Source organism: Mus musculus, chromosome 2, assembly GCF_000001635.26.
Source record: "Mus musculus strain C57BL/6J chromosome 2, GRCm38.p6 C57BL/6J".
In the NCBI taxonomy this organism is placed as follows: Eukaryota; Metazoa; Chordata; class Mammalia; order Rodentia; family Muridae; genus Mus; species Mus musculus.
The window spans coordinates 140,119,399-140,141,475 of NC_000068.7; the positions used below are offsets into that span (position 1 = coordinate 140,119,399).

The window sequence follows — 22,077 nt, forward strand, 5'->3', positions numbered from 1 at the left end:
CCTTAAATTTATACCAGCATACCCACTCTTCTAAAACATTCTAAAAACATAAAGAAGGATTTTTTTTTTTGTTGGTACAAATAGGAAAATGTCTGCAGAGTCCATGAACATTTCAAAATCAATTATGGGCAATGTAAAAATAAAACTGCCTTTCCACAGAACTGCCTTCTTCTTCTTCTTCTTCTTCTTTTTTTTAAAGATTTATTTATTTTTTTACTATATGTAAGTACACTGTAGCTGTCTTCAGACACTCCAGAAGAGGGAGTCAGATCTCATTACGGATGGTTGTGAGCCACCATGTGGTTGCTGGGATCTGAACTTTGGACCTTCGGAAGAGCAGTCGGGTGCTCTTACCCACTGAGCCATCTCACCAGCCCAGAACTGCCTTCTTAAAGAGTTAAAGTCATACTTTTCAGATTTTTTTCCCAAAGTAGTTGACTTGAGTGCATACAACGACACAGACCAATGCTATACAAACGGGTAATTTCATTTCACACTTTTTATTTATAAATTAGTTCTACATGCAAATTACTAAGCACAGAAAGAAAGTTCACAGCTTCCATCTTTCACACTAGAAAAATAAATTATTTTACTAGCTTCAGAGATCTGCTTCCTGCCTTCAGAGATTAAGGTACTACATATACATATTTTCAACTTGTTTTTATTCTTTACAGAGAAAAAATTGACACTATTTTACATAGATTGTAAATAGCATCTTAGGAAGCTTGAATAACTGTACTTATATGAAATGAACTTCATATAATATAAAATTCTTAAGAATTCTATAGTATATATAATTACATTATGGCAAGTCTATGAATACACAGTATAAAACATGAAGTATTTACAATTAGGTAAACAATTACATAAGGGGAACATTTTTTCTAAATTTTACTTTAAAATTTTCTGTGTGTGAATATTTTGCCTGTAACTATGTTTATGCAAACACTATGGGCCAGCCATGCCCATGGAGGCCAGGAAAAGGCACCGGGTCTCTCAAATTACATATGGCTGTGAGCTGCCTTGTGAGAGCTGGGAACCAAACACGGATGCTCTGCAAAAGCACCAGTATTCTTTATTGCTGAGCCATCTCTCCAGCCCCAAAGCAGAACAAGTTTACAATGGTCAAAAAAGGGTATTTCTCCTATTTCAGAAAGGTGGCGTTCTTCCCACTATCCTTTACACTGTTTCTGTACACTTGAGGCGAGAGCAGTTATTTGACCCTCTGTTTTTTTCTGGCTTGGAACTGCTCTGTTTTGTTTTTCACAGATTTAATCAGCATGGACAAGGCGGGATCCATGGGTTGCTTCTGTGTTGGCTTTCCCGTGTCCTGCTGTGCTCTCTCTACTGCTTGAATAAGAAGTTCTTCCTTCCGTTCTCGATGCCGAGCTTTCTCCTCCAGAATTTTTTCCATAGCTTTTGTTTTCTTGAAATTAGGATCAGAGGGATCCAAATTGAACAGGTGGGAAGTATACATTGCCTGAAACCGAGCATCACTGACATTTACCTGCAAATTCAAAGAGAAGAAACACGTAAAGAGATGCAGAGAGCTGTGGTTATTAGTGTACAAGTGTGCACTCTGTGCACGGAGGCATTAGAACCAATTTCTGCAATCTCAAAGAAGTTTTCTGTTTGTTATTCAAGACAAGGTCTGTCTTTTTAGTCTAGGCCAAACTGGAACTTACTGCTTTAGAACACAGGGCCCTCTTGGCCTTGGTCTCCTGAGAACTGGGATTACAGGCATGTGCCACCACATTCAGGGCAGACTCAATGGAATTTTAAGGCCTGTCCTTTAAGAAGTGTGTAGTTTTCTTTCCCCTAAAACTAATCTATTTGACTAGTGGCCCATATGTGTTCTGTGGTTTATAACTTGGATAATTACTTTGACTGACTAGAGAAGTGGTTCCCAAGGCAGAGCTTCCTGTTCCTTGCTTAACATAAGACCAACTTCTAACTTATAGACAAGTCAATTAGGACACTATTGAATTGCCTGGAGTTTAGGCAGTTACTACATTCTGGTGTTGAAAAAGTAGCTACTAGCTAGGCCCGGTAGCACAGGGCAGTAATTGCAGGTACTTTGAAGGCTGACTCAGGATTCCAGATTCAAGGTCACCTCGAGCAGTTTAGCCGGACCCCGTTTTAAAATATAATGCAAAATGGTAGCTGCAGATGTTGCTCAGTGGTTGAGGGCTTGCCTAAAGCAGTGTGATGCTCTCAGTGCAAGCACCCCAGGACCACAGCGAAAAAACAAAATAAAACGAAGAATCCAGATCCATCCTCTGTGTTTCTACAAAAGTACTACGGTCCTACGTGGAAAAGTGTGCCCTCAATCCAGCCAGGTTTAGTAGTGAACAACAAAGAAAGACCTGAGTCTACTTAGTTATAGTGATATTGACAGACACCATACCAAAAATAACAAAGGAATTCTCCTGAAAATTCAGTGTTTGAGTATCCATGCATGTATAGGTGCCCGCAGGGCCTGGGGTTGATGTCACCTGTCTTCCTTTAATGTTCTCTACCTTATTTTCTGAGACAGTTTCTCTCATTGAAGTGAGAGCTCATCAACTAGCTGGCTGTCAGCAGGCCCCTGGGATCCTTCTGTGTCCATTCCCTGTAGCTCCAGGGTTATAGAAATATGCTGTTGCTCCGAGCTTTTATGTGAGTACTGGGATCCAAACTCAGGTCTCCTGACTGTTCATCAAGTTCTTTACCCACTGAGCCATCTCTACAGCCCTCATGCAAAAACTTGATTATTTGTGTGGTATGTAGAGGTTAGAGGACAACATGTGGACAATGGGGAATGAACTCAGGTTGTCAGATTTGGTGGTAAGTACACTACCTACTGAGCCGTATCACCAGCTCCATGAAAAGTATTTTATACATGATTACTTATGGGAGGAGATAGAGCTCATAACAGGAAATTATTCTTTGCTTTTTTCATGAGAAGAGTAATTTATCAGAAACTTCATGGGAATACAAACATATAAAAAAGGTGGAGTAGTAGTGGTCTTGCAATCAATCCTACATACTACAAGGAAGCTCATTTATGTCCTTCCTTCCACTCTGACCCAATTAAGAACTCACCCGTCGTTTTTTTTTCTTCCAAATTCACTAGTGAAAACTCTCAAGTGATTCCTAATACATATCTTAAAGTTTTCTGTGGAGGGCTTGGACTCATGCATATGGCCATTAGGACCACATACTCAGCATAAGAAGGAAACTGATGGATGACATCAACAATATACACAGAAATTAAAAAGCATGGCCCACTAAGTTGGCTACTGTACACAGCAGAGTGAGGCCTGCCATGTGACCTCTCCATGCTCAGCATGCATATTACTGTTTCTGGTTCTGACATTTAAAGGCTACAGGGTTTTGTACCAACTTTAAGGTAACGATCTCATTTAGTGCTCAACCAGAGAACAGTGGTGTGATCCACTCTGGGATGAACGGCTAGATTAAAGGACAGTTACTTTGTTGCCTTTACAGGCCTTAATAAGAGCTTTTTGAGGGTAACTTCATGCTTAATTTCTATCGTCAGAGTGACTTTAGATTTAACTTCACCTTCAAGAAGCTAATAATGCTTGCAGAAAGGAGTCTAGCATAACTGTCCTCTGAGAGGCTTAACTCAGAAGCTGACTGAAACAGATGCAGAGACCCGCAGCCAAACAATAGATGGAGTTTGTGGACACTGACCGAAGTTGGGTTGCAGGGCCCAAAGAGGACTGGAACTCCACAGGAAGACCAATAGAGTCAATTAACTTGGACCCTTGGGGCTCTCAGAGACTGAACCACCAATCAAAGAACATACACAGGCTGGACCTAGGCCTCCTGTACATATATAGCAGATGTGCATGCAGCTTGGTCTTCATTTGGGTCCCCCAACATCAGGAACTGGGGCCATCCCTATCTGTGGATCTAGTCCTCTAACTGGGCTGCCTTATCTGGTCTCACTGGGAGGAGACTTGATGTGCCATGGTTAGGGATACCCAGTGTAAGCCTCCACCCTCTCAGAGAATAGAGGAGAGGGCATGGGGGAGGGACTGTGTGAAGGGAGGACCAAGATATAAAGTGAATAAATAAGTAAATTAATGGAAAAAGAAGACGCTATAATGACTGTGCTGCCAGTTACCTCAAAGTCATCCTCAACTAACTCCTTCTTTTTCATGAGCTGTTTCTTCTTCTTTTTGCTCAGATTCTGGTGCTCCACAATCTTGTCATAATTGAAGTGTTTCTTGCTGTCCTCTTCCTCATCCATTACAAGTAAAGCCATCTCAGCCTACGGAGAGGAAAGCAAACAAACAAATACTAGAGATGTACAGCCGAGTTTTCCCCAGTTGCTGTTCTGAGAATTGCTTATACTCATTGAATGGAGCTTAGGAAGAAGCCCAAGACACACAGCTTAAGTTCATTTCAGGCTGTGATGTGAGAATTAGCTACAGGGAAGGAGGGAAGAAACAGCCTTGATTCAAAAGACAGGCTTCCATTCCTGTAGAGTAACCTGATTAGCAGGCAGAAGGAATAAGAGCCCCAGGTCTGTCAAAAACATTTCATCTTCACCTTGTCCTTTTTAAGAAATGACATGAAATTTACTTTGTGATACAAATTTCAGTTTCCAGATGTGTACTTTAGCAATTAGGAAAATTCTTTTGCTCTTTTTCCCTTGCCTCTTTCAATACTGATGTACTTTCATGAAGCAGACTCAGCATCTGCTTCTGAGGCTAAGCATTTTGTTTCCACTGACCATGAGCCCCTAAGAGTCAGCTAAACAACCACAGCACTGGAGACAACACACAGGAGCCTCCACGTCTCCCTGTATCACACACAGGAAGGATGCTATTCCTCTCCTACCATCACTGGCACTCACATGGGACTTCCTTAGAGAGTCAAGTTCCATGAGCGGATCTTTAAATAGCTTTATGAGTGCTACCTATATGTAATGGATGAAGAATAGAAAAATGCATTAAGCTCAACAGTTTACATGGCCAGTCAAGGCTCACTCCCAGTCACATGGGTGCTGCTGACCCCACAGAAGTACACGTGACTTTGGAGTTTTGGGATCACTGGGTTATGCATAAATATCACTGCCTTTCTAATGCAGACTTAACATTTGTACATTAAACTTATAATCACTAATAATAAAAATTAGCATTTGACAGAAACTGTAGTACAGGGCAGAGTCAAATAGAATCAAACGATATGAAAATACTACTTTTAGGTTTTAATATGTCTCAGTTATATTATAATACCTTTTAGGTTATAATATGTCTTAGTTATATTATAGGGTGCGAATGAGAAAAATCTCTTAGTTATAAAAGCATATAAGTTCATATTAGCTACGGAAATAATGTTTGGTTAAAGGAACATTTAAAAATTATATGGCTAAGATATTTATGTATCTTATATTTACAAAATCCACTTGAAAATCCAGTTTTAAAATTAGAGACAATGAAAACTCATGTGAGCCACATCATTTCAACTGTACATATCAATCATTGATTAACACACAACAATGACCATGGTGTCTACCTTTTGTTTTTCCAGATCAGTTTCTTCCTCTGAAGATGCGCTGTCTTTTGCAGATTTCATTGATTTTTTCTTTATACCTGGTTCAGCAAAACAACATAGGAAGGTTAAAAGACAGGCTCAACAGTGAAAATTTGTTATACTTTGAACACAATAAAAAATATCCAGAAGTAATCAGGATAGCAAATGTCAGAACCAGAAGAAGGAAGAGCACAACAGAGGGAAGGCCATGAGCTTAGGGAGGGGGCACAAGTCTTCTGGGAGGCAACTATGTTAAAAAGAAGGCACTTTTGTTGGTATGGTGGCACATTTCTGTAACTCTAGCAACTTGGACGGCAGAGGAAGAAAGGTTTGAGTCCTAAGTATGACACATAGTGAGGCCATCTCAAAACCAAAGCAAAACCAGTAACTAAAGACAGTCACTAAACTGTACTGAACAACATGGCTTAGTCCTTTTGTAGTGAAGAACTCCCCCCCCCCCAAAAACCCCCCAAAACCAAAAGGGTTATTAAAAAGGACGAACAATTTGTCTCATGTTAGAAAAAGAGAATTGAGTTATGCCCTTATATGTAAAACAGGTGTATTAAAAAAAAATTTTTTTAATGTGCGTGTGCACATACCACATCAACTGTGATGGTCAAAGGACAAATTGTGGGAATTGGTTCTTCTCTTCCATGTGGGGCTTGGGGTTCAAACTCAGGTCTTGAGTGTGACAGTAAGCACATTTATCCTCTGAGCTATAGCTTGTACATAATGTGTGTGTATACCAAGTGGATGCCTAGTACCCACAGACGCCAGAAGAGGGCATCAGATCTCCTGGAACTGTAGTTACAGTTGAGTTGCCATTTGTGTGCTAGGAACTGACACAGAATTCTCTGTAAGAAAAGTGAGTGCTTTTAGCCACAGAGCCATCTCTCCAGTTCCAAATAGAGAATTCAGCAGCTACCTGTAGGGTTATTCTAGGGACTCCATGGATTAGTAAACTGCAAGAATGTAGTTATTGCTTTGCCCATAGTGCTATAGGTGCCTACAATTATTCCCATTATTGTCTGATTATACTTAATAATATACCTATGGAAAATAGAACTATCTATATGGACATTCTATTTTACATCCTTCTAAGTTGTGTGAATTTTAGTCTAGAAAGCTTCTAGTTTAGTTGAGTGCTTCTTATGGGACAGAGATAAGAGCCCCAGACAGACCTCCCTAGAGCAATGCTGTCTCAGGACTGAGTGGATGGGAATGGTAAGCTCCCCATGGACTCCCTGGATTTGGTGCAGTTTCTACACCCAAGATCACTTGTTCTTTCTTTAGGGTATACACTGCAGTTTTCCTTCAAACACATGACAACAAAACCTGGCATTGTTTTCACACCCAGCTTTTTATTCATGTGAGTCCTAGCTCTGCCTCTAGTTTTTACAATATCCTTGTAGAAGAGGATTCAGATTCTATCAGCTACCAACTGCCCCTGGATGATCAATTACCTTCAATATATTCAACTATAAAGTGACCTGAAAATGGATCCAAAGACAGGATGCAAAAATCACTTGTATACTGTAAAGTAGCACACAACCAGCATGCTGTACACATATAACACAGCATCTGAATGACTCAGATGGGCATAATATAGCTGGCTTTCATGGTGGTTTATAAAATACTTAAAAGATGGCAAAGCAGAGATACACCTACATTTCAAATGACCTTCCATGGAAGGTCAAATGACTTTTTCTGCAAAACTAAGTTTCCTAGTTCTTACTAGGTAATTATCAATGTGTTGTCTCTGCAGGAATCAGCATTAAGTTAAAAGATATACCAGATCATTCCACTTTCTAGCTTTAGGGCTTTCTATGGTCAACAATACACTCCCAACTTTCTGTCCTGACAAAAAGCTCTGCAGGTCACTTTCCATTAGATCTTCATTTTAGCTCCACACAGAACTCCCTCTCTGGCCATGCCCCAGTCATATGATGTCTTTCAATTCATCCAACACTGCACAAAATGTTCTTTCTCACATTATATCCTTTTCCTTCCTGTACAACGCTCTTCTCCTAGCAATGTATGCCTAAGATCTCAGCTCAAATATCACTACCTCAAGGGAGTCTTCTTTGCCTAACCTACTTATAAGACTTTATCTTTTGCTTCCTAGTTATATTCTCTGTACTAATCTATTTCTTTTTTTTTTTTTTTTAAAGATTTATTTATTTATTACATGTAAGTACACTGTAGTTGTCTTCAGACACACCACAAGAGGGCGTCAGATCTCGTTACAGATGGTTGTGAGCCACCATGTGGTTGCTGGGATTTGAACTCTGGACCTTCGGAAGAGCAGTCGGGTGCTCTTACCACTGAGCCATCTCTCCAGCCCCTAATCTATTTCTTTTAAAAAATTTATCATAATTATATAATCCTGTTTCTATTTTCAGTACATCATTTCTAAAACCAGAATTCATGAAAGTTTCTGTCTTGACTATATTATTACAATAGCTCTAGCCTATCAGATTGCACAGCACTTATAGCAAACAAATTCTACCTATATTGTTCTCCCAGAATGTTTGATAGTAACATTAGAGAAAGCTTATATTCTATTTAAGCTGTCTTTAAGAAATTAGCTACAGGGCTAGAGAGATGGCTCAGCGGTTAAGAGCAATGAGTGCTCTTCCAGAAGTCCTGAGTTCAAATCCCTAGCACCCACATTGTGGCTCACAACCATCTGTAATGAGATCCAATACCCTCTTCTGGTGTGTCTGAAGACAGTGACAATGTACTCACATATGCAAAATAAATACACACACACACACATATATATTTAAAAAGAGAGAAATCAGCTATCTCATGCTACTGAAACACTTAGGCTATTCTTTGAATCCTGCTCTGTGTTCTGCAATCTGACCAGATTACATATGGCAAATGACTATGGACACAGAACAAGGAAACTTTAATGCTTCATATCTCTCCATTATAAACGTTTTTAGTCAGAGAATAAGGCTAAAATCCATCATCTGTAAGACATGACCACACAGCAATGATAAAAAGCAGAATAGGCTAGGTTTCCATTTCCCTTTCCAATTCCTAAGAATCTCATATTCAATAATAGAATATATCCAACTTAATCTCCTTTTCATCAATAAAATGTCAGTACTAAGAGGCTTTAACAACCAGGACAGAATTCCACTGGTCAGGAGCGAGAAGCAGGGAAACTTCATAAAATACTTCTCTTTACAATGCCAGCTTGGAGTTGCTCAAAGAGCAAGCCATTGGAAGCTTACGTGTGTGTAGCATAAAGATGAGGGGAAGACAAAGCACACAAGAGCAACTGGAAAGATTCACAGTGGTTTCTGCAGTGGCTTGCCCAAGCATGGCCTCGACCTTACCAAACATAGTCCTATACATCCAAAGGTAAGAATGAAAACATCTGAAAGCACAGGAGGTATAAAAAACATGGAACCAAAACTCCTTGGAAATAGGAAGAAAGACATCTTAGTGTAAGAATTCAAAGAAAAAGAGAGCTCTGAGAAAAGCTGTTTTTTTTTAAACTACATTTAACAAGGATAAATGCAAAAAGGAAGCATAGATGCTTCTGCATATTTGAACAGAAAAGGCTATTATACTGTAATTCCATGTATACATTTAAAAGAATATGATGCCATGACAAATCCAGTTCACTTTTAATTGTTCAATGCTTTTGCAGAAAGAGACCTGAAGAAGTATTATAATGCAGAGACTAAATAACATTCATTCTAAATAACAGCATTCTTTTAGAGTCCATCTAGCTAGCTATAAAGATAATTTCCAGAAAAGAACCCCCATTAACTGTTAAATTCATTGTTATTAAAAAGCCTCCTAACGAGGGAGCTGTAGAGATGGCTTAGCAGTCAAGAGTATTTGTTGTTCTTATACAAGACCAAGGTTAGGTTTCTAGCACCTACATAGCAGTTCACAACCACCTGTAACTGTAGTTCTGCCATCTTCCTCAGACACTGCATGTATGTGGTGCACATACATGTAGGCAAAGCAGTCATACTGCATAAAAATAGAGATATCCGTTTAAAGTCTTTTATAATCGCATTATTTTATATTTTCAATGTAGAGGGGACATGTTGACTCTTCTCAACAATTCATATGACTGAACTCTACAGGACAGAATTGGTTATAAAACATTAACAGAGCTATCCAAACTCTAGAAATTTTCAGAGAATTGTTAATTTGTATTATTTCAACTCATATCATCCTTTTCTGTGGATTCCAACAGAAAACTACAAATACAGGTTGGCTTACCTATTTTTTTTACTTCTTCAGCAAAGTAGGGATCATTGAAATCAACATCAGAAGGAAGCTCATCTTCACTGTCTTCTTCAGCAAGAGCCTTAAGGTGAAAAACAGCAGTGATTAGCAATAAACTAAGGTTACAAATGATAGGTTATTTCAACAATCTATTTTTTAGATAAGGAAAATGCTTTCAATTACAAAAATTTTAAACATAAATTAATGCTCTGTTCCCTTATTCTGTTTAAAAATGATCTTGGATTGGGGAGATAGCTTAACAGTTAAAAAGCCATCACTACTTTGTCATAAAGACCAGAGTTCTGATACCAGTACGCATGTTAGGTGGCTCACAACCAGCTGTAACTCCAGCTTCAATTCTGGCTTCTAAGGGCCTATCTGTGCACCTGCATACACACACACACATATGTATATGCACACACACTTAAGACACACACACTTAAGACACACACACACACACACACACACACACACACACACACACAATTTTTTTAAAGGCCTGGCATGGTAGCCTAAAACCACAGAGGAATCAGAGGCAGACAAATTTTCTTTGAGGCCAGCCTGGTCTACAAAAAATTAGTTCCAAGCAAACCAAGGATACTTTCTGAGACCCTGTTTCCAAAACAAAACAAAACAAAAAAACACAGCACACCTTGTTTTATCTATGGTCTATCACTGTAAACTATCAGTCTATTTTAAATAAGTTGAAAGCTAAAATTTCTCTAATATAATTTGAAGAGACTGTTTATATTGTATTGGTGTATTTAATTAATACACAAGACCATAAAGCAAAAATATCTGAACTGAGATTAGACTAAACAGACTGGGTTTATTTCCAATGAATCTAAAACTTCTCTATAATTTCAACAAATATGCTGAGAATATATTCATCCTGAATGCAAAATGATCCACTAAACCTTTAAGGCACTGAGGAGTCAGATGGCATGTAATGCTATTATCAAATCCGGTGCAGAACACCTAGTCTAGGAGACACTAATTATTTATATATATTTTAAATGTTGTTAACAAGTCCAGATCTTCTCTTGGCTGCTCTTTCTCCCTCTGGCACTTGCCAGACCCAGGAGCCTTCATCCACAGACCCTCTAAGCCAAGTCCAGGTGGTGAGGACACATTGGTACATGGCAATCCCTCTCAACTCTGGTTCAGGAATTGCTTGTGCCAGATCCAGCTTCCAGACCCGGCTAGGCCTGCACCATATGCATGTGCTTCTTCTCACTCTGGTGAACCCACCTGAGCTCACTGTGACTGCACGCTCAACCACAACCAGGGCCCCACTGAAGCCTTTCCTAACTCCTGGGTATCAGCTTGTCCTGCTGTGTTCACATCAGATACGTGACCAACGAAGAAGCCTACACTTCCAGGTTTCATTGCACAAAAAGTATGAAAGGTAAGGAGAGTATCTTCTCTCAAATCTACCACTCCCATTCAAGTGTTCTAAAGTGAGTGTTGGGCTGGAGAGATGGCTCAGCAGTTAAGAGCACTGACTGCTCTTCCAGAGGTCCTGAGTTCAATTCCCAGCGACCACATGGTGGCTCACAACCATCTGTAATGGGATCTGATGCACTCTTCTGATGTGTCTGAAGACAGCTACAGTGTACGCATATAAATAAATAAATCTTAAAAAAAAATAAATAAGGTGAGTGTTGCTTACATGTGGTAGGTAGAACTGTGGTAGTTTGAATATGCTTGGCCCAGGAAGTGGCACTATTAGGAGGTATGGCCTTGTAGGTGTGGCCTTATCGGAAGTGTGTCACTGTGGGGTTGGGCTTTGAGACCCTCTTCCTAGCTGCTGGGAGACACTCCTCTCCTGGCTGCAGTTGGATTAAGATGCAGAATTCTCAGCTCCTTCTCTAGCACCATGTATGCTTGGATGCTGCCATGCTTCCTGCCATGATGATAATGGAGTGAACCTCTGACACTGTAAGCTACCTCTAATTAAATGTTGTCTCATATAAGAGTTGCCTTGGTACTTATCTCCTTGTACTAAGGTCAAATCTAAGTGGATCAAAGAACTTCACATAAAACCAGAGACACTGAAACTTATAGAGGAGAAAGTGGGGAAAAGCCTTGAAGATATGGGCACAGGGGAAAAATTCCTGAACAGAACAGCAATGGCATGTGCTGTAAGATCGAGAATTGACAAATGGGACCTAATGAAACTCCAAAGTTTCTGCAAGGCAAAAGACACCGTCAACAAGACAAAAAGACCACCAACAGATTGGGAAAGGATCTTTACCTATCCTAAATCAGATAGGGGGCTAATATCCAACATATATAAAGAACTCAAGAAGGTGGACTTCAGAAAATCGAACAACCCCATTAAAAAATGGGGCTCAGAACTGAACAAAGAATTCTCACCTGAGGAATACCGAATGGCAGAGAAGCACCTGAAAAAATGTTCAACATCCTTAATCATCAGGGAAATGCAAATCAAAACAACCCTGAGATTCCACCTCACACCAGTCAGAATGGCTAAGATCAAAAATTCAGGTGACAGCAGATGCTGACGTGGATGTGGAGAAAGAGGAACACTCCTCCATTGTTGGTGGGATTGCAGGCTTGTACAACCACTCTGGAAATCAGTCTGGCGGTTCCTCAGAAAATTGGACATAGTACTACCGGAGGATCCAGCAATACCTCTCCTGGGCATTTATCCAGAAGATGCCCCAACTGGTAAGAAGGACACATGCTCCACTATGTTCATAGCAGCCTTATTTATAATAGCCAGAAGCTGGAAAGAACCCAGATGCCCCTCAACAGAGGAATGGATACAGAAAATGTGGTACATCTACACAATGGAGTACTACTCAGCTATTAAAAAGAATGAATTTATGAAATTCCTAGCCAAATGGATGGACCTGGAGGGCATCATCCTGAGTGAGGTAACACAATCACAAAGGAACTCACACAATATGTACTCACTGATAAGTGGATATTAGCCCCAAACCTAGGATTCCCAAGATATAAGGTACAATTTGCTAAACACATGAAACTCAAGAAGAATGAAGACTGAAGTGTGGACACTATGCCCCTCCTTAGAATTGGGAACAAAACACCCATGGAAGGAGTTACAGAGACAAAGTTTGGAGCTGAGATGAAAGGATGGACCATGTAGAGACTGCCATATCCAGGGATCCACCCCATAATCAGCATCCAAACGCTGACACCATTGCATACCCTAGCAAGATTTTATTGAAAGGACCCAGATGTAGCTATCTCTTGTGAGACTATGCCGGGGCCTAGCAAACACAGAAGTGGATGCTCACAGTCAGCTAATGGATGGATCACAGGGCTCCCAATAGAGGAGCTAGAGAAAGTAGCCAAGGAGCTAAAGGGATCTGCAACCCTATAGGTGGAACAACATTATGAACTAACCAGTACCCCGGAGCTCTTGACTCTAGCTGCATATGCAACAAAAGATGGCCTAGTCGGCCATCACTGGAAAGAGAGGCCCATTGGACACGTAAACTTTGTATGCCCCAGTACAGGGGAACACCAGGGCCAAAAAGGGGGAGTGGGTGGGTAGGGGAGTGGGGGTGGGTGGGTATGGGGGACTTTTGGTATAGCATTGGAAATGTAAATGAGCTAAATACCTAATAAAAAATGGAAAAAAAAAAAAGAACCATAAAAAAAAAAAAAAAGAGTTGCCTTGGTCATGGTGTCTCTTACAAGGTCACAGAACTGAACAAACACAACTAATTAAAAAAACAAAACAAAACCCAAGAAGTTTAGAGACACAACGAGAATCAATGAACTCAAAAAGATGAAAATGTCTGCATGGTACCCAAGAAAACATATAAACATAAGGCTGAAATGACATAAAAACAATACAGGTTTTTAGAAAAGAGACAGAAATACTGAAGAGACCTCAAGCCGAAATGAAGGTAGAATTAAAAAGTTAGTGCAAACTGAAAACTCAGAGAAAAGCTTTACAAGTAAAACTGATAGAATGTAAGACAGATTATATTTTATAGTCTCTATATATCTATGTTACCTGCATGCCTATATCTATGTAGATCTATACACATACACAAACAAAAAACTCTGAATGGTAAAGCAAAACTTGGAAAAAACTGTGGGACCCATGAAAAACCAAACCTTTGAACTGTAGTCAGAGATGATCACAGGTCAATGGCATAGACAAGATGTTCAAAAGGATCATAGAAGTTAACTTTCAAACTAAGGAAAGATAAAACCTGATGTTCAAAGAAGCACAGCTGTTAATACCAATTAGACAAGAACATAAGTAAAACTCCCCACAACATTATCATAGTTGAAACACTTAAACAGAGCAAAGAGTAGTGACAGCTCCAAGAGGAAAATCACTAGTCACATAAATGGAAAAGCCATCAGAATAACAGCCGACTTCGCAATGGAAACTCTGAAATCCAGAAGAGCAATGCACTCCAAATTTTACACAATCACCTACCTAGACTACTGTACCCAGTAAAGCTATCTGCCATAGTTGAAGGAGAGAAAAAAATTTTTTTCCATGATGCAAATAGGCTAAAAAAAAATATTCATGTCTGGAAAACCAAGCCTAAAGAGAATACTGGAAACAATACTTCTAAAGGAAGAATAAACATAGCCAAGAGATCCTAGAAAGAAGACAAATAAAACATTATTAATGAAATACTAAATACAATCAAGAACATAAACAGCAAACTGTAGATATAATTAATGTCTTGTGCTCTGTGCAAAAGCAATCACTTGTCAATAAAAAGCTGATTGGACAATGAGCTGAGGCAGGATTAGAAGGTGGAAATCTGGCAGAGACAGACAGGATTCTGGGAAACAGATGTGGAGCTTTGCTCTGAATACTGAAGGACAGTTGCATGAAACTGTGGAAAGCTAACCAATCACATAGTGGGACTTAGAATAAAATAAATAGGTAATTAAGTTTTGAACTAGTTGGGGAACAAGGCAAAGCTTATGGCCTAAGCATTTACTCATAAATAATTAAGTCTCAGAGTTGTTATTTCTAGGAACAAAGAGGCCGGGTAGAAAAGCTCGTGGTTAGAGCAAACCAAACCAAAACAACCAACCAACCAACCACAACTAACACAAAAGCAATAAAATGACAGCAATCAACATAGGCCTTTCAATAATTTTAAATCTTAATAGCCTCAATTCTCAAATCAAATGATGCAGGCTGCCTGAATGAGCTTTAAAGATAGGCACCATCTTAAAGGGAAAGGATGGAAAAAAGCATTCCAAGCAAAAGTAACAGGAAGCAAGCAGGTGTTACTATTAGCTGACAACATAGGTTTCAAACAACTAATTAATAGAGATAAAGGGCACTTCATTTTAATTAAGGATACAGTTAAGCTAGAAGATATTATCATCTTAACATATATGTACTGAAATTGATGCATCCAACTTATGTACTACGAGAATTGAATTATTATTATCAACCCACTAATAGATGATTTCAATACCCCATTTCCTCTACTAGACAGGACAAGTGAACAAAAAATAGAGAAATATCAGAAATAAGTAATATTATACAGCTAATGGACTTGACAGATATCTACAGCATATTTAATCCAAACACCAAAGACTATTCATTCTACTCAGCAGCCCATGAAAGCATCTATAAAATAAACTATATCTTGTAACAGAAAAACAATTCTTAACAAATCAGAAAAATCAACTCTATGTAGCCTATCTGTCCATATGAAATAAAAGCTAAAATCAATACCATGCAAATCTCCAGTAAGGACAGAAACTCATGGAGATTAAACACCCCATTACTGGAAAATGATGGGTCAAAGAAGAAACTAAGAAAGAAAAAAAAAATCCTGAAACTAAAAGAAAATAAAACCACAATGCAACAAAATTTCTGGGAAAGATTAAAAGCAGTCCTACAAGGGTGATTTATAGCCCTGAGTGCCTACATTACAAAACTATAAAGGGTACAAATAAATGACTTAATGATGCAACTAAAAATTTTGGAAAAGGTAACAAATCCAGTAGATGGCAAGACATAATAAAAATCAGAGCAGAAACCAGTGAAATGGAAGCAAAGAAAACAACACAAGAATCAACAAATCTAAGAGCTAGTTCTATGAGAAATAAACAAAGTTGACAGACCCTTGGCCTAACTAACCAAAAGAATGAAAGGACCCAAATTAACAAAATCAAAAATAAACAGGGAAACATTACAACAGACAAAAGGAATTTAGAATATTATAAGGGAATAATTAAAAAACCCATACACCATTAAGTTGGAAAATCTAAAAGAAATGGATGAATTTCTAGAGTTATCCAAACTATCAAAGTTATAACAATCTAAACAGACCCGTAACAAATGAGATTGAAAAAGTAATAAGGGTCCTGTTGAAAGGAAGAAAGAAAGAAACCCAGATGAATTCACACTTTCAAAGATCTAAGCCAATCTTTAATTTTCTTAAGATTTTAAAGAAAATAGAAACAGAGTACTTTGAAACTCCTACTACAATGCATGCTAACACATGCCAGCATCACTCTAACCCCAATGCCAGAGAAAGTCATAACAGAAAAAGAAATCTACAGGCCTATATCCCGGATGAAAATACATTCTAAAAAAGTTCTCAGGGCTGGAGAGATGACTCAGTGGTTGAGGGCACTGGCTGCTCTTCCAGAGGACCCAGGTTCAAATCCCAGCACCCACACGGTAGTTGGCAACTGCCTATAACTCCAACATCTGACATTTTCACACAGATATGCATGAGGCAAAACACCAAAGCACACAAATGTAAATAAATTATTTTAAAAAATCCTCAATAAATATGTATCAAAAAGATTACCCACTATGACCAAGTTGGCTTTACCTTAGATGCAAGGTTGGTGCAACTTATGAAGGACAATAAATTAACAGATCACATAAGTAGAATTAAAAAGAAAAATCACATGATCAGTAGATGCTGAAAAGCCTTTGACAAAAATCCAATGTGCTATCATCATAATAAAAGTCCAAGGGACAGTATTCCTGGAGGGAATATATCTCAGCATGTATCAAACTCACAGCCAACACCATCCTAAATGGAGAAAAATTTGAAGCAAGTCTATTGAAATAAGGAACAAGACAGGGCTGTCCACTGTCCCTACTCCTTTTCAATACAGCTTGAAGTACTAGCTGGAGCAGTAAGGCAAGAGAAGAAAATTAAAGAAATACAAATAAGAAAAGGAAAAGTCAAAATATCTGTATTTGTAGATGGTAGAATATTATATATAAGAGATCTCAAAAATTCTAACTGAAAACATCTAGAAATGATTTAAAAAAATGTCAGGATAGTGTCAGGAATCAGAATCAGCTTACATCAATCAATGGCTCTTCTATACACCAACAATAAACACACAGAGAAAGAGAACATGGATACACTCTTATTCACAACTGCAGTATACTCCATGATCTAAGAGTAGGAAGGGACTTTATTGATGGGCCTCCATTTGCTTAGGAATTAAGGCCAATACAATTAACAAGCGGGACTTCATCAAACTGAAAAGCTTCTTCTGAGATGAGACAGAAGGCAGGACCATGCAGAGACTGCCCCATCCAGGGATCCAGACCATAATAACCACCAAACTCAGACACTATTGCATATGCCGGCAAGATTTTGCTGACAGGATCCTGATATAGCTGTCTCTTGTGAGGCTATGCCCGAGCCTGGCAAATACAGAAGTGGATGCTCACAGTCATCCATTGGATGGAACACAGGGCTCCCAATGGAGGAACTAGAGAAAGTACCCAAGGAGCTGAAGGGGTCTGTAACCCTATAGGAGGAACAGCAATATGAACAAACCAGTACCCCCCCAGAGCTCGTGTCTCTAGCTGCATATGTAGCAGAAGATGGCCTAGTTGGCCATCACTGGGAAGAGAGACCCTTGGTCTTGTAAAGATTATATGCCCCAGTACAGGGGAATGCCAGGGCCAGGAAGCAGGAGTGGGTGGGTTGAGGAGCAGGGTGGGGGGTTGGGGGGGGGGGAGGGAAGAGGGTATAAGGGACTTCCGGGATAGCATTTGAATTGTAAACGAAGAAAATATCTAATAAAAAATTGTTTAAAAAATAAAATTAACCAACCGAGTAAAGCAGAAGCCCACAGAGCAGGAGGAAAGCGTTGCCACATATATACCTGACAAATGATTTACATTCAAAATAGTTAAAAAGAAATAAAAGTAGCTGAGAAATCTTAAAAAGCAAAACAAAAACCAACCAACCAACCAAAAGCCAACAACAAAAAACCCAAAACATCATCCTTATTTCCCTAATTTCTAGGGAAATATAAAGCAAAACAACTGAGTTTTAATCTTCCACCATCCAGAATGATTAAGATCAACAAAACAACTAGGATGTGTTTCCCTATTTTCTAGGAGAACCCTATTTCCTGTTGGTGGGATTGCAATCTGGTGCAGTCACCTTGGAAATAAGTGTGGTGAATTCTCAGAAAGCTAAATACATGTACTACATGGCTCAGCTATACTCCTCCTTGGCATAGGCCCAAAGGGACTCGACATCCCACCTCACAGATACTCTCTCAGCAATGTTTGCTGTTACTCTATTGACAACAGCTAGTGAATGGAAGCATTCTAAATGCTTTTTAACCAATGAATAACAAAAATGTGGTGGCATATACCCTATGTAATAAAATCATGAACTTTGTAGATAAATAGATGGAACTAAAAACTTATGATTTTGAGTATGAGGTAAGCAGAAGACTGTCTCCTAGACTGAACAGGGAAGCTGCAGCATGAAATCTCAATAATATGGTACCTGATCAATGACAGACTACCATGTTGACATTCCAAAATAGATGGGTGAAATCCTACAAGGCACAATGCATAGATGAAGAGCTACAGGCAATTAAAAATTTCTCACAAAGGAAGAATTAGTCTTCCCTAGGGATGAGCATGCCAAATGGATATCTAATTAATTCACACATACATACATACATACATACATACATACATACATACATACATGAATGAAACACATACAGGCTTAGCAGATTGCATGTATGCATTATTCTCATGTATGTGTAAGGACAATAAGGAGGAACAGGGAAAATAACTATTCTTTAATTAAATAAAAAAAGTCCAGAGTTTGTCCAATTAAAAAGTGTGTGTGTGTGTGTGGGGGGAGCAAAGAAAGAAAGAAAAAGAAAAGAGGCCAGGCAGTGGTAGTGCACGCCTTTAATTCCAGCATGCAGGAAGCTGAGGCAGGAGTATCTCTTGAGTTTGAGGCCAGCCTGGTCTACAGAGTGAGTTCCAGGACAGCCAGGGCTACACAGAGAAACGCTGTCTCAAATCAACAAGAAGAATAAGAAAACAAGAAGAAAAACGTAAAAGTGTAAGGGAAGCCTAGAGCTTACAGAATGCTGTCTAAAGTCTCAGAGTGACTACTGTAGTAACCCCATAAAGACTTAGGAAATCTCCCAGAAACCTCTAGCTTTATCTCTCATGGAATCATTCTATTAGTGGCAATTAGCTGGCTACTTAAGTTTTGAAGAAAGCTCTAGTAAAAGCAGGTAACATATCAAGAAGGCAGGTCTTTTACCCTACTTTCCCACTTTATTTCAATAAAAGTCTAAAGTTATTTCACAGTAGATGCGTGTGTTGGCTCACACAATCCCAGCCTCAGGAAGAGAAACTCGGGTTATATGGTAAGAAGCACCTTCCTATAGACAGCTGGCATTCAGTGAACACCTGGGCAATTAGCATGGATACCTTCTGTTTCTTTTTCAGTCTTTTCTTCTCTTTCTTCTTCTCTAAAAACTGTTCCCAAGGGGTCAGTTTATCCTTTCCCTCCAACTTGTTTTTGACCATCTCTTCTGCACTCTCCTTAAGACCTAGAAGAGAAACAAAATCCAAATAGTTCAGTTAAAAACAGTTTATCTTCGACCAGTTAAAAGCTTATAAAAACAAAGAGAACAAACATAATTTATATAAGTAGTTATATACAGCCGTGAATACTTGCAATATCCTAAGACCACAAAATGGTAAGTAACTTTGGTAACTCCTACTGTGTGTGTGTGAGACAAAGAGAAACAGAGAGACATTTAGCCAAAGGAAATCAAATCAAGAAATTTAGCAATCTGACACATGGTTAGTAATGAAAAACCTATTATTAGTGAGACACAGTGGTTATAAACTACAATTCCAGGTTAAGGAAGAGATTAAGTCCAAATTGGCCATACAACAGAAATACTGTCTCAAAATAAGTGAACAAAATTAAAAAAAAAAAAAAAAAAGAAAAGAAAAAAGAAAAAAAAAGTAAAAAAGAAAAAGAAACCCAAATATTTACGTAGGTCTAAGTGTCCTCTCTACCTTTGTTTTGAGCCTCCAAGAGGTCATCTCACTTTCTGCCTTTTAGTGATGACTGAGTGAAGAAAAACTCTAGAACAAGTCTCAGGTTATAACTACTAACTACCTAAGCAAAATCTTCTCTAGTTTTTCCTATCATCCAGTGAAAGACTGTGTTTCCTGGCCATTACAAGTGACTAACAAAAACTGAAGAATGAATCAAGCATTGTATAAGGCTGTGTAGGTAAGAGCTTGGCTCTTCCAATGCCACTGTCGTCATGGTTCATCTCTGAAGCTTTTGTTCCTATACTGTGCTCCTCACTCACATATCCTTCACTGTCATTAACCTCGCACTTTAAAAATGTACTTGCAATGAGACCTCATTACCAAGGCTGTTTGCTCATTTATAGTATTTTGAATGTATTTTGAATGACGAATTGGGTCAGCCACCACTTTTTCTAAAATGACCATTTGAATCATTCCATTCACTGTTACATTTTATTTTGTTTGTAGGAAGACAGAGTCCCAGACTGGGCTGGTCCCTAACTTACTATGTAGGTCAGACAGGCCTTGAACTTGTGGTGATCCTCCTGGCCCTGCCTCCTGACAGACTGAATTACCAGTGTGTGCTACCATGCCCAGACATTTGCTATTTTTAAAAGATGGATTTTATGCCATATAAATATTTAAAGCTCCACCTCCACTGTGTCCTTCAACATTTCTAACAAAAATAGATGAATAAATAAATACCATTATCTTCAAAGAAGAGAGAATAGTAGTTACATGTTCTGTACTCTGGTGGAAGTGAGGATCTTGGCCAGCTTTAGGATTTACCCCATCCTACCTACTCACTCAAGTTTACCTGTGGTCTCAGTATGCAAAATGAATCAGGTAGAGACTGGATGTATACAAACCTTCCCTCTCACATGCACGTTTTCCCCCCTTTGAACTTCAAAATACTTAGCAGATGTTGAAATACTCAGAATCACTATTTCAGGGCTTTTAGGCTGTGAGCCCCAAAGACCAGTTTGAAACAGGTGAGCTCTTATGCCCATTTCCCAGCTGTAAGGCAAAGAATCCCCACATTTCTAGGACTTATAAACGTACTAAATTAAATTACACATACTCTTAAGTTTCATTTTATGACATACAGATTTGTTAGATGCCAAACCAGAAATACATTCATTAATTCAAAAATGGATCTGGGGTTGGAGAGATGGCTCTTAAAGAGGTTGCTCTCTCAGAGGACCCTGGTTGGAATCCCAGCACCTACATAGTGGCTCAAAACCACCTGTAACTCTAACTCAGGGGATTCAATGCCTTCTTCTGTCCTCCTTCGGTGACAGGTATGACCCAAAGTGCATAAATATACAAGCAGACAAAACATTCGTACACATAAAGTAAAATTTAAATGAATCATTAAGACACATTCTATTATGAGAAAAACATTTCACATTACTAAATGGTTTTCATATGAAATGTGAATGATACCAAGTTATCTACAGATCTTTAAATGAAATGTAATGTACCTAGGGAATGTAAGATGAGACCCTCATTCATACAGGAGAAGGCAGTAAGTTCTGATACAAGTTGATTTCACATAACAAGGTAGAATAACATATAGAATGCATGCAGGTCAGCATACAGTCTAATCTCAAATCTTAAAAGCATACTATTATTATTATTAGATAGATAAATCTTTAAAATGTTACTTTTTTGAGACAAGATTTGTGCTGGAACTTATAAAAGTGCACTCCCTCTGCCTCCCAAGAGCTGGGAATAAAGGCAAATGCCACCATGCCTGGCTAGGTGTATAAAAGGGGGTTATGTGATTACTTGCATCATGTAACTGAGGTGTCATTTATTTGGCAATTTAACTTTCTTAATATTGATATGTAAATAACAAATACAAATTAAGTATTTATTATGTGGCTCTGCTGAGAACCTGAAGTTCTAAACGAAAAACA

The 22,077-nt window shown here is 38.7% G+C and overlaps 1 protein-coding gene across 2 annotated transcripts in view; it reads right to left on the reverse strand.

Annotated features, from left to right (window-relative positions):
* Positions 1-482: 482 nt before the first annotated feature.
* The window catches only part of Esf1 (ESF1 nucleolar pre-rRNA processing protein homolog), a 50,678-nt gene continuing 29,083 nt past the window's right edge, over positions 483-22,077 (reverse strand). Inside the window, exons 10-14 of one of the 2 annotated variants that reach the window (NM_001081090.1) lie at positions 19,535-19,656; positions 9,802-9,889; positions 5,530-5,606; positions 4,133-4,279; positions 483-1,507 (exon numbers count right to left, since the gene is read on the reverse strand). In NM_001081090.1, the coding sequence (NP_001074559.1) occupies positions 1,214-1,507; positions 4,133-4,279; positions 5,530-5,606; positions 9,802-9,889; positions 19,535-19,656 (728 nt within the window). In that variant the 3' untranslated portion in view covers positions 483-1,213. The remainder of the gene's footprint in view (positions 1,508-4,132; positions 4,280-5,529; positions 5,607-9,801; positions 9,890-19,534; positions 19,657-22,077) is intronic. The other variant, XM_006500011.4, reaches the window with a different exon arrangement.